This window comes from Perognathus longimembris, chromosome 3 (assembly GCF_023159225.1).
Source record: "Perognathus longimembris pacificus isolate PPM17 chromosome 3, ASM2315922v1, whole genome shotgun sequence".
Classification (NCBI taxonomy): domain Eukaryota; kingdom Metazoa; phylum Chordata; class Mammalia; order Rodentia; family Heteromyidae; genus Perognathus; species Perognathus longimembris.
The window spans coordinates 10,771,902-10,785,553 of NC_063163.1; the positions used below are offsets into that span (position 1 = coordinate 10,771,902).

Consider the following 13,652-nt stretch of genomic DNA (forward strand, 5'->3'; position numbering starts at 1 on the left):
ACAGACTCTGTTTTTGACTGTGATTAATTGGCATTGAATTGTTATTTAATTACCACCACAGAAATCTCAGAACAGTTTGTGTTCTGATTAAGTTATCTGATGTAATAACAAACATCAGGGCTGGGGAGGTCAGCTCCGTTCTTATGACACCTTGCCACCAAGAGGCCAACTTGTGTGGTTGGTTCAGAGCTCTTGGAAGGTCGTAAAGTACCAAACACTCAGCATCTGGATTGTACCTTTTTCAGTATATAAAAATATTCGGAGCTAGGCACTGGTGGCTCATACCTGTACTCCTAGCTACTCAGGAAGCTGAGATCTTCTGTGGATTGAGGTTTGAAGTTAACTGGGGCAGAAGAATCCTTGAGCCTCTCATCTCCAATTAATCAGCAAAAGCCAGAAGTGGAGGTGTAGTGTGTGGCTCAAATTATAGAGCACCATCTTTGGGTAGAAAAAGTTAATAGAAAGTACTCTGGACCTGAGTTCAAGACTCAGCACCGGCGCGTGCGTGTGCACGCGCGCGCACACACACAATTACATTGTAAATCCATAAGCTCTATAAAATGCCGAACCTGAACCTGTAAAGTTATTTATTGGACTTAAAAGCATTTTAAGCAAGTCTTCAGTTTACAACAGAAACTTTCCATTCATTGAGATCCATAGGAGACAAGAAGGAAGAGGTTGACCAGTTGGACATACTGAAAGTGAAAAACAAGTCAATGGGCACAGCTCAGGTTTGGGAGTTGCTGTCCTTAGTACATGAGTGACCTCACAAGAGCAGATAAGACCTCCCTTGTATGGATAGAATCTGATGAGGTGGGAATCCTGAAATACAAATGAGTAGGGCAACAGGAATGGAAAGAGACAGGTATTAAAAGAAAACAAAAATAAGCTAGCCTCTACTGAGTCATACCAAAGCCTACCAACTCAAGAGACTTAGATCTGAGGATGAAGGGTCAAAGCCAACCCAGCAGGAAAGTCCATAAGACTCTAACCTTTAATTAACCAGTAAAAAGCCAGAAGTGGAGTTTTGGCTTAGGTGGTAGAGTACTAACCTTGAACAAAAGCTAAAAGACAGCTACTAAGACCCTGAATTCAAGCCCACACAAGACACACACGAAGGAAGAAGGAAAAATAATAAATTGTATTCTGAAACTATTGTACATACACGAGTATTTCCAGAAGAAGATAGAGCAGTGTCAGATGCTGCCAAAAAAAAAAAAAAAAGTAGAAGAAAATAAGGGTTGGTGAGCAGCTGGTTGCAGGTTTTACAAATTGGCTCAGTTCCTAAACTTCTAGGGATGCTATGGGAAAAGAGGAGCAGAAATCAAACTAGAAAGGATTGAAGATTATTTAAATAGGTCCTGATCTCCTCCCCCTCCCCCCCCATAAGAACAAGAAGATGCTTTAAGAGGCCACGTGCTTTCTAAGCTTTTCATAACCAACAAGACAAGTTGAATTGTGGTACTTACAGTGCTATTTCCATTTCCTGTGGATTTTTTGAGGAGGCAGTACTGTAGCTGGAAATGATTCCCTCGACCCCTTACCTTTAAAACATTTTTTTAAAGATCCCCACAAAGGTCTCTACTTTACACTGAACATAAGCTAGCCAACTTGGTGCAACATCCGTTGGCGGTTCCCAGATATTAAAATGATGCACTGGAGATAGAACTGACGATGAGATTTGGGTGTTGGTTGATCTGTTTCCAGCACACCTTTGGGTGCTTTACATAGGGTGGGTAGTGGGAGGGCCCATTGTCTTCAAGTTCAGTCACGTTTCTCACACCACATGTTTTGCTGTCCTATTTTTTGAGCATTACATATACTTGTATGTATACTAGGTACCGGGATGATTTTGCATGCCAGATGGTAATTACCATTCAAGGTAATCTCCGTGATACAGTCTCATGCTGGCCTTTGTGTAAGTGTGAATGCTTTGTTTAGCTGATTGCTTTATAAATTGGTATTACTGCTGCCATCTTTGGGATCATGTTCTTGAGAATGTGGAAAATATCAAAGGTTCAAGTGTTCTCAGATCTTTGTTTTTACTTTCCTAATACTCACTTTCTGGGCTTTTTTTTTTTTTTTTTGGCCATGTATGATAGCAAAAGGATGCTGGACGAAGAAAAAAAAATAGTTCTTAGAAACAAAAATATATTCCTATGGTGAGAGGTCAAGTTTCTTGTTCTCTGAGCATTACAATTCCTTAGGTAGGTTTCCTTAGGCCTTGCAATGCCTCTGTTCCTGATGTAGGTACCCCCTGAGATCACATGCAAATGATGTGTGGACACTATCCAGTGCACCAACTTTGTAGCTTTCATTAGATCTGTAGTGTTTCAGAGCTTCCGTCCTGGAGATTCTTCTAGGCAGCTAGATCTAGACCTTGTACGCTCACTCCTGTATATCCATGGGGTAAAGGAAATGGCTTAGTCTGCCTTCTACTTTTTAAATTTTCCTTTTCATGCTTAGAAAATGAAAATGCTGATTTGCTATAGCAAAGAATTTCCAATTTCCTGGGGCAGTCTGTGAGGTAGAGCCACTCCTTTAAGGATAATCCTCCAGCACTTTGATTTGCTGTGGGTTACACAGCTTGGTAAGATCTGGGATAAGATGACACTCAGGCTCCTAGACTTTCCTAATCATTATTATTAGACTGTATGTCCTCAGTCATTCATTTATTCACTTGTTAATGGGTTTTTTTTCAGCCTACAGTAACTTAGGTAATGTAATTTTAAGGTGGAGTTATTTTAAATGTTTTTATTTAATTATAGTTAGCCAAGAGAGGATTCCTGAAACTCTACTAACCAGGAGCGATAGTCCAAGTATTTAGCATCTAGAGCAGCAAGCATGAACCATTCCGAAGGGGCCAGTTTGGGCCCGGCTATCCATACCAGCTTAATGCCTGCCCTGCCTATATCTTTATTAGCTCCTTCTTCTTAGTGAGTATTTAATAGCGCTTGCAGAAGTGTCCAGTTAAAGTAACCTCATGTCACAGATGTGTTGACATGGACACACCTTTCTGAATCGCTATTAGGCTGGGTGAGTTCCTGCTTGGCTACTTCTCAGCTTGAAATTCAATTCCTTGAGTCAATTTCTTACCATCTTGAAGTCTCAGACGCCTTGTCTTGACAGGGAGACAGTATCTCCCGTCATAGTTTACTGATGATGTGTGTGTGCTTAACATGGTTTCTGCCACTTATCTAATGCCTAGCGTGTGATGTTTCTTTTAGAAATCAGGCATGAATGAACTCAAATGACCACAAGAAAGTCTCTCACCGACTTGAATGAGGACACCCCGTGTGTCGCCATGGGGCATCTCTGTCACAGGGAGACATTAGTGGATTGATTTGGGCCATTCTGTAGAAGCTACCACTCTGCCCACTCAGAGGTGTCTAGCGTCTGTGGACTCACACTGCAGTACAGCTGATCACACATGGATTTGGAGAGCTGTAGATGAAAGACAGAAATCACAACTCTTGCCTATGAAGGGGAGTCTTCTGCTGGAGGCCACGCAGCTCTCAGCCTTATTCACTCCCGTGCTGTTACGTATGGCCAGTTCCTTCCTCGTGTCAGCACACCTCAGGTCATGCTCTTTCCATTGACCAGGCAAATATTTGTCAGCCTCTGCCCTCTTCACCTCTTCGTTCTGATGGATGTCGTTTCTCCCACCTGGACAAACTGTACATGCACACTGTCAACCTGTGCTCTGCCCGCTGTCCTTCCAGATTCACAGGCTCTCTTCCCATGATGTCTAACCCCTGTGACTTACTCTCTTGGGTAGAGGCCCCTTGTTTACTGGCTTTCCCATTGCCAACTGCCTGGTGTGTGGTCTGTGCCTTGTTGTTTCTGCTGCCTGCCTGTGTTCTCACTCATGCTGTGTTGTTGCAGTTACCGTTTTTGCTTAGTCTTCTTATTCACAGTTGCACTTTCTAAAGTTACAGTTTATCTATGGTTCACTGTGGTCTGAAGAAAACTAGTATTTGTCTTAATTCTTCTAAGAGAGAAAGACTGTTTGCATAGAATGTTCCTTACAGTAGCTATTGTTCACATCTCTTTCTGTGCTGGTTTATGAGCTTTATTAGAGGTTATTTATGTTAGGCAGAATGTGTGCTGTGGCATGTATGTATGAATGAGGTTTGGTTCTGTCCTTGCTTTCATCAGCCACAGGGGATCTTACAATGTGTCTTTGCAGATTTGGGAAAATACTATACCCTATGACCTGAAACCAAGGTTGGATTACAAATTGCCTAGAAGGGTTAGGCCTAGTGGAACGTGCCTGTAATCTGAGTGACTTGGGAAGTAGAGGCAGGAGTTACTGTGAGTTTGATGCCAGCCAAGGGGTAAAGGTAGCTAAATCTTGTCCTGAAAACAAAGGCCCGGGGGTGTGGCTCAAGTATAGAGTGCTTGCCTATCAAGTGTGAGGCCCTGAGTTCAATCCCCAATACTATAAAAAGATAAAATAAAACGCCCATCTGGACACAAAACAGTGGGACAGATCTGGCTTTAATTCTAACTTGCAGATTCTTAGGAATGGTTAAGGTATTATGCCCAACTGGTGAACCGCTGGGGAGGTGTCTGAAGTAAGAGGAGGGTGTGATTCAGAGGAAGGAGGAGTTGGAGGTGGTCCTACAGGACAGACTATGGGGCTGCCCTTTGTCTTAAGGAGATGTGGAATCTTTTTTTTTTTTTTTTGGCCAGTCCTGGGGCTTGGACTCAGGGCCTGAGCACTGTCCCTGGCTTCTTTTTGCTCAAGGCTAGCACTCTGCCACTTGAGCCACAGCGCCACTTCTGGCCGTTTTCTGTATATGTGGTGCTGGGGAATCGAATCCAGGGCCTTATGTATACGAGGCAAGCTCTCTTGCCACTAGGCCATATCCCCAGCCCAGAGATGTGGAATCTTATAAGTCATCTCATTAGGATAATCTCACCTGGCATCTTCTTGGCAGGGGCAAAAATAAGAGACATAGCTTCTGAGAAGAGAGAACAACACACACAATACTTTTTAAATCACTTTGCCCCAATGTGTCACACTCAAACCTTGGGACAGCACTTCCAAATAAGTTTTCATTATTTGAAAAGGCAGGGCACTGCTAGCCTTGTAAACAGCATAATTATCCTAAGAAGTTGTTCTTTCAAAGGGCCACATACTCTGCCATCCTAGTTCTTTCTGAACTCTCTGGAAACAAATACCCCATAATATGTCACTGCCCTTGCTCTAGGGCCACAGCACAGTGCTTTCCTTACCTATGACTCCAGGGCTGGCCCCAGATCACGCTGGAGATGTCAGAGACACAGTATAGACTTCTCTGGTGTGTAGGTGTAGGCAGGGATTTGAAGGCGAGAGAGGAAGGACAAGCTGCTGTCGATGCTTTATCCCTTATTTGCAGTGATAGGGAAGAAGGGTGGCTTGGGGGCTATCAGTGGAGGACAGTGGGCTTCTTCCTCTATGCTTGTGTGTCCAGTTGGGTAGCTTCACATGGTCAGAGGGCATTGGATAGCCATACGTAATTTTACATTTAAGTTCCAGGAGGGGCTCCTTGCTTGTTATGTAGGTCTAAACCGGAGATTTCCTTGAGATCTGGTGACCTATGAAATTCTTTTTAGGTGAGCCTTGCATCTCCTCTGGCTTGCCCTTCCATCCTTCATGACTGTTCATAGTCCCCTTCCTCCCAGTCTGCATCTGTGGCACACACCTGCCCTGCCTCCTCTGGCAGCTGCCCCCACCCCACCAAACAAATCTGTATTCTGACCTCCTTATGGGAATAAAAAAAGCCAACTGCTCTTTGGCTCCTGGAAACTTAGGTAGGAGTTGCAAAAAGGACAGTTGTTATACATAGGACATCATATATATGCACATCTCATATATAAGACATGTAGTTCATACATGTGACCAAGGTTAACCTCTCGACACAGGGAACACCATTAGAAATTTCTGATCCTTTCCCATTGCTGGAAGTGTGGCCCTTGGATCCGCAGCATTCAGATTTCCTGGGAATGTGTTGGAAATGCAGATTCTCAGGCCTTCACTGAGCACTTTGGAGACTGCCTATTTTTACATCACCAGATGACTAGTGCGCAAATGAGAATCTCAGAAGCATTGTCCTTCTGACTGCTGGATTATTTCTGATGCCGGCTGGTGCTTGGTGATTAACTCTAGCCAGGGCCGTGGGAAGGTTCCTGAGAAGGCAGTGCAGTTAGGCACAGCCTGCCCTGTGGGGACAAAGAAGTTCAAGTGAGTGGAGGTTCTGGGAACTGCATGTGGCAACACGAGTTTCAGAGCAAGAAGGGCGAAGGCTGACACCTTGGTGGGGGCACAGGCAAGGATTAAGACCCTTTCTGGTGGAAGAGCAGTAGACAGAGAAGCCCCCGGCCAGGAGGAACGGGAGGGAGGCTAGACTGGTACCTGTGCCTCACCACTTGGCAGAACAAATTCGGTAGATAAAGCAGTAAGGATATAAAAGAGGTTATTTTAAATGAAAAAACTGGTAATTATGTGAGATGGATAGAAGTCAGAAGTGCCTTATACATCTCCACGCTGGGTTTGGGGGAGTCGTTCTCAGGTGCTGCTTGAGAAGTTGGCTGTGGGTTGTCTTGGGTCAGTTTCAAAGGATTCTGTGTAGATTAGCTGACGATGTTTTATAGGATAGCTGCGCGTGAGTAAGCCGGGGAGATGAGCAGTGCAGATAAGCAATGGCACGGGTAAGTATACAGGAAATGAGCAGCACGAGCACTGGCAAAGCTCTCAAAGAGAACTCAAAACAAGAAAAAGACAATCTGGGGAAAAGAAGAGCCAGCGAAGGCGGTTGAAGCTAGTCGCCATGAGGAAGGACGATGGCTGTGCTTGTCTTTCCTTCCATGTGGAAATCCCCGGAAGGCTGGGCCGAAGACACACACCCCATTACCGAATATGGAATACAGTATCTCCTCGTATGGTCTCTGTCTCTAACATGAGGACCCTGGACCGCTAAGGTGCCACGAGTGTTCCTGTTGCCTCTGGGAGCTTTCTTCAGAGGAGATCTCTGTGTGAATGACACAGGGACATGAATGAGGCTTCCTGTTGGGGAGGGGACTGGTAGTAGGAGAAGAGTACAGGGCAGCTCGCATCCGCCGTGCTTGGCCTCCTCTTTCTTCCTCTGCCCCTTGGAGATTCCTCAAGGCTGAATCTCAAAACCTTCCTGTCACAGAGAATGGAAATGACTAATTGGGCCCTCTTTCGTGCCCCTTTAAGCTCTAAAATCATATAGTAATAATTTGAGCAAAACCTTGCTACTTTGAATTTAGATAAGGGGTTTTGTGAGACCCTCCTGATCTTTTATCTCCTGTGAGGTAGTCAGACACATTTATTATGACTGTTCGGAATCTCAGCGAGGTTCCAATGATGCGTGGAGTCCGGTTGGTCCTGCAGATCAGAGGAGGAGGAAGAATCCGGGTGGCCTTACCCCCACTGCCTTCTCCACCTTCTCTTTCATGCTGACTGACCCTCCACTTTGTTGAGGACCTATTCTGACCCTAAGGATGAAGATGAACCAATCTCCCAAACCTCTGCAGTTCCTGTTCTCTTCGTATCATGGTCTAACTGGATTCGTTTGTATAGAACAATCCAGAAAGTCCAGGACGGCTCACTCCCAAAATGGCGCCCTGTAATTCTTCAGAGCTTTACTCCATGTTTCTACCTCGAGCCACTCTCTTCCCTGCTGTGCTGCATTGTACCTGGCCCATTCCCTTTCAGTCATCAGCAGCTAGACTGTACTCTTTGGGTTAGACTGCTGATTTTAGTCTGTGTTTCGCCTAGACAACAGTTCTTTTACTTGTTCCCCCAACTCCCGCTCTACTGTTGTCTACAGGACGAGGACAGTGGTGGTCTCCCCAAACATAGCACATTTGGTTTTAACTCTGTCGGCTATTCCACAGGTCTCCTCCTACCCAAAACACCCTGGCTCTAGGCCTCACACAACACTAACCGCCTAGTGCCAATGGCCAATTCTTATCAAGGTATTTAATTTCTAGAACCAAGATTAGGTTCTAGATATGTTCCTCTTTATAATATATGCAATGCTTACGACCAAAGATTTTGCCCAGCATGTCTGCTTTTACCCTCAAAGGTACTGTGGTCTAGTGGGGCTTTTTATACTGGTACCTAAAACTACATGTGGCAAAGAATAGGACGCATGAGTCCTAAAGTGAAGAGCTATGGAGATATTCATGTCGTGAATGAACCTCAGAAGGTTCACTCTGTTAGGTTAAACCACAGAAGCCTGAGTTCACGCCTCAGTACTTCCAGAAGACACAAAAGAAAATCATAATCACTGTGGAAAAAGTAAACAGAATAAATTTACACTTTACCCCCAACGTATTCTGACTTGTTAAATAATACTATGTTGAAGGTCTTTGCACACTGATACTTCCTAGAAATGGAATCTCTAGGCCAACAAGGGTGCACTCATAAAAGAACAAGTGTGTTTATCCATATTTACTTAGTATTCTCCCATAATCCACCTGCGCAGTCAATGCAAGGTTGATGTGATATGGATTTTTTATTGAACATGAGTCCAGCATGTGATCTAGCTGCTAGAATTTGCTATGACCACGAGCTTCATGACTGGCTACGCTCTGTGCAGAACCCTCAGCTTCGCAGACTATCTTGGGGATGTTTATTTTAATCCTGGGCACCAGGCATTACAGTGAGTCTGGTGGTCTTGAGCACAAGCAGAGACATTGGACAAGACCGGACCTGAAGGACAATGGGGGCACCAGGGGTCATTTGCTTACGAGAACTCTGGGAAGGCTGTGGTTCTCTTCCTCTGTGTATATGAAGGGCTGCCATATCAAGAGAAATTAGACTCACTCTGTGTGGTTCTGCAGGACAGAATAAGCACAGTAACAGTTCAGGAAGAAAGAGTTTGGCTTCACGTAAGCAAGCTCTTTCTACACAGAGGAGATGGGCTGGGCTGCCCCCCTCTGTACCCCCCAGGAAGCTGTGACTTTCCTTTTCTTACATCCCTGGACACTCGCCCCCCCCAAGGGCCCCCATGTCACTGGGATCAAGAAGCTTGGCAGAAACACGGTGGGCATTCATCACGAGGATTTGATTTGGAGACTTGAGAAAATGGCTTTGGGGCCATGCCCTTGCCGTCAGGGCTCTGATTAGAATAGCCTGCCACAGAGCCAGATGAGAATCATCTCCAAACACCCCACTGCATCTCTTCGTTGTTTCTTAGGACAAGGAAGGAATTGTTGAACCTTCCGATCTCACATTTTCTACACCCAGCTCAGTTCATCAAGTGTGTGTGAAAGTGATTTTTTCCTCAGTGGTTTGTGTTACTCTTGTGTTTTATTGCTGTTCACTGGTTATGACTTTTGCAGACCTTCATCTGAGGAAAGATAATGGGATGATTTTCATATTCCTGTCATCTATATAACCTTTCTATCTTTTTTTTAAAAAAAGATTTTTGAAAGTATTTTTTAAGCATTTAAAACATGGCTCTGACAGTTTTTGAGTAAAACCGTTCTTGCAGTGGGTGTCTAAATCTTGTTCATGTTAAAAAGTTGTAACTTTCCCATCAAAAAATAACAAGTGTTTTAATTACATGGTTGATATTTTTTAGCGTTCATTTTTCTTCTTTTGCACTGATTCTTTGAAATGCTTTAAGAAATAGCTACACCACAGAAGCCCTTAAGAATATGTGAGAAGAGTTATAGTGTTCCCTCCCGCATTCTGATTAATGCATGCCCAGCCTCTTCCCCTTCAAGCCTGGTCTGCTGGGCAGAAGGGCACAAGGGCATCCTGGGAGCTCATTAGGCATTCAGATGCTCAGCTCCACCCCGATCTGTTGAACCAGAACCCACATTTTAACAGTTGACTTTCCTCACCAAGTGGGAAGCTGCAGAACCTGGGTAACAGTTTCCATCCCACTGTTTTGTTTGTTTGTTTTGAGAACCTGTTAAAAATGTGTCTGGCATTGTGATGAGCTTCTTTTGTAGGCATGGGCCCATTTAATCCCCTGAACAACTCTCTAAAAGAGGCGTTACTAGTCTTAAGAAAAGTTGTCACTGGGCTTGCCAAGAACGTCACTAAATGACAGATTCTGGAGTCTGCATGTTCTAAACCTGAGACAGAAAAAAAAAAATTGGAAGCCCAGCTTACCTCTGGATTTACACATCCTGCATTTCCCCGCTGAGCCCAGGTGCCCCAGGAAAGAGGTGGAGACTTGGTCCACTAGCTTTGACTTCCTGGGGTGAAGGGCCTCAGAAGAAATCAAGCACTTGGAAGAACACCCCGAGACCTCCACATTGCACTACAACTGGCTTCCCAAAGCATCGCTTTAGGAAGTTCAAGGGATTGTACAAACAAGGATTATTTGCATCAAAATAAACTCAGAAACACATTCTCTCTCTCTCTCTCTCTCTCTCTCTCTCTCTCTCTGTGTGTGTGTGTGTTAAAATAGATATTTATTAGAAGTCTGCCTTTCACTTCGGAAGCCTTGTGCCAAACAATTTCCTTGGATTCTGCTTGACACCCACACTGGTTCCCTTTCGATTCAGCGATCATAAGTGATTGGTAATCACTGAGTATTATTTATGTTTTCTGGCCTACATTCCTCATTGTCTTCTCGGGTGTTGAGGTTTGCATTTGTCACACTTAGTGCTTGTCTGAAAATAACCACCCGGATGCCGGTAGTGAAGGATTTTAAATTTTCCCAGGATGCAAGGTGCCCAGAAGCATCCTGGAGGGGAGGAGGAGAGAGACTCAAAAGTTCTCAATTGGATTTACTGAAGAAAGGTCACCATTTAGCAAAATTAGTTCTGATAGTGAACCCAGAATGAATGCCACAAATGAGGATTTGCATATATTTCACAACTGTCCATCTCTTTACTTAGCACTTGGAGTGAAATCCTAGGTAGGATTTAAAAAGGAAAGAACTCTCCAAAGCCCACCCTGGCCCTGCCCAATACTAGTGCAACAATTTCCCCCCATATTTGAAGAGAAATTAGGGCCATCTTATAACTCCCTGGCCAGTTGTGTGTGGTGGTATTTCTATTCCTCATTAGGTGATCACCCTGCTTTCTTTGTCTTTGCCACTGACATCAACTTATTTCATATGAATGTATAATATATTAAGTACATATGCATTGAAAATATTGTTTTGATTTGTTTTCGAGTTGGTTCTCTTCACGGGTCTGTCTGGGGAAATGAATAATCTCCCATATCCTGTTCTTGCAGGAAGAATTTTGAATCGTTTCTCCAAAGACATTGGACATATGGATGACTTGCTTCCCCTGACATTTCTCGATTTTATCCAGGTAACGTAACTGTTCTGTGAAGGTCTCAAACATAAAACTCAGGTTCCTCTTCTTTCTAGGCCTTTCCATGGGAGGGGGTGGGAAGAGGGCCTTGGGCCTGGCTATGTGTAATTGTTACCTTAATAAAAAGGCCATGTTTGTAGAAGAAAGGTGTGGTAATGGTTGGGAGGCTAAGTTAGCATGAGTAATACTTTGCGTGTAGGTGTGGCCTTCCAGTCCTGTCAGCCTCGGTCCGTGGCATCTGCGTGCTGGGTAAGTGGCTCTCCTGTCTGCCTCCCAGGTATCTGGCAGGGATTTCGCTTGACTGTGAACACATTTCATAATATAGAAACAATCACCTCTCACGGAAAGATAGCCCAGATTAACTAAATTATGCATTGTATTACCACAAAGGGCAAATATTTACTGCACCGTTTTTTTTTTCCTCCCCCCCACCTTGGAAGGGGGATAAAACCAGGTGTGGTTCCTTACAAAGAAAAGATTAGTAATAATAAGGCGAAAATAATACTTTGTTCACAAGGACAATGGAGCGCGGTTATTGCAGATACAAAGCTTTTAAAGGCAAGCATGTTTAAGCCAATAATTTGAGTACAGGATCAAAGTCATATCAGAAAATGTCTTTTTTTATTTTTCTAGGCAGCTTTTCTTTTCACATGTTGATTGCTCTGTCTTAAGGTGTCTTTTAAAAGAGAAAAGTCTCAACAATCCCACAGAAATACCTTTTGTATGGCATCTGTTTTGATGACTGTGATCTTCAGGTTCTAAAAAAACTAACGTTGGGTCACCTTATCACTCTTCTCCTCCTAGAGTATTATTACTTTTGTGGTTATTTGTTGGTTGGTTCCTTCCCCCCCCCCCCCACCCGTTATTTAATTCTGTCTGTGTTCCAGTGACTTGGGAGGGAGAACTCTTCTATCTTTTCAAATGTTTATTTTGGAAATGTTGTCACTGCAAACAGTGACTGCAAACAGCAGAATCCACGGGTGAAAGGCATCTGCTGTCAACCAGTGTGAAGCAGGGCCTTGCTGGCGTGGCCCTCGTACTGCGACTGCGCACAAGTACCTTGGATTTTCTTGTGTTTTGCCTTTTTTTCTTTTCTTTTATATACATCCTGCTGGATTTAGCAGTGTTCTTTCTCCCTTCGGGAGCAACCTTTCATGAAAGCACTTGGCATGTTTTTCATAGAATGCAGATGGCTAGCAGGATGCTTTCCGCAGTGATGGTTCACCACTGCCACTATGAGCTAGGCCAAGTTTGGGTTTCCCCGAGCTGGCTGGCCCAATGGGTGCTTAGCTGAGTGAGTCCTGCTAATTAGAATCCTTCCTGTGTTTTTGTATCCCATTATGGAGCAAAGGGGACGGCTGCTACTTGATTTCAATATAAAACATCCTCTGCAGCCCGAGTGAGGAGAGAGCATTCTAGTCTCATACTTTGTTTAACCAGAGAGACACGGGTCTTTTTGACTATCTAGTCGAATCATCTTGGTCATCTTTCCATGCTTGAGTATGCCTCGTCCCAATTAGCCCATTTCTTGTCCTTATAGCCAAGGTGAATCTTGGTGTTATTGTTTCCAAGAAAAAAAGTTTTTCTATAAAGGATAATTCACTTATCAATGATGATAAAGACCTATTGTCATGCATTTTGTTTGCAGGTGTCTTTAATAAGGCTTGCCATAATCCCTTCAGGAAGAAATATTTTTCTCCTTTTAAAAATAGTATTAGCTAAATATAAAAGCGCCGATCCCTGCCATTGTTGTTGATTCTTTGAGGGACATTTCCCAACATTCATTGTTTAAATGGTTGTCATGAGGAATCAAGTGAAACTTCAGAAACAATGCCTGAACTGGTTCATCGCAGTCTGCCGAGCCTTTCACTGGAGGATTTGCATTCAATGAGGGGCCGTTTTTTTTTTCCCCCTGAAGTATCCCGGGATCATTTTGAAGTACGTAGGGCTTGCTGCTGTATTAGAGAGGAAAGATTTTTATTAAAGCCACAAAAAAATGAATTTAACCTGCATTCCAATAAAAGACCAACAAACATCTAAATGTAAATTGATTCTTTTTTTTTTTTTAAGTTAGATAGGATGAAAGAAAAAAAAAAACCTAGTGGTGTTCTGAGACTCTTAATGGAATCATGTAAACTTAAAATAAACACTATTATGGTAAGCACATAGAATGAAAACTAATTTTCCAAATCAAATACATTATATTCAATTCATTTTCCCCAATCAACCAAATGTTTAAAACCTGTTAGTTATAACAGCAATCTTCTGGAAATTAATTAGAAGCCTATTAGCTCTGCTAGCTGAGCCGAATGAAGGGGGTTGCTTTTTACATTTCTAAATAGTCTCCTGAA

At 43.5% G+C, this 13,652-nt stretch overlaps 1 protein-coding gene across 1 annotated transcript in view; it reads left to right on the top strand.

Moving 5' to 3' along the window:
- Abcc4 (ATP binding cassette subfamily C member 4) overlaps window positions 1-13,652 on the top strand; it is a 203,452-nt gene that overhangs the window by 119,390 nt on the left and 70,410 nt on the right. The window contains exon 20 of the mRNA XM_048341177.1: window positions 11,219-11,298. Coding sequence (XP_048197134.1) covers window positions 11,219-11,298 — 80 coding nt within the window. The remainder of the gene's footprint in view (window positions 1-11,218; window positions 11,299-13,652) is intronic.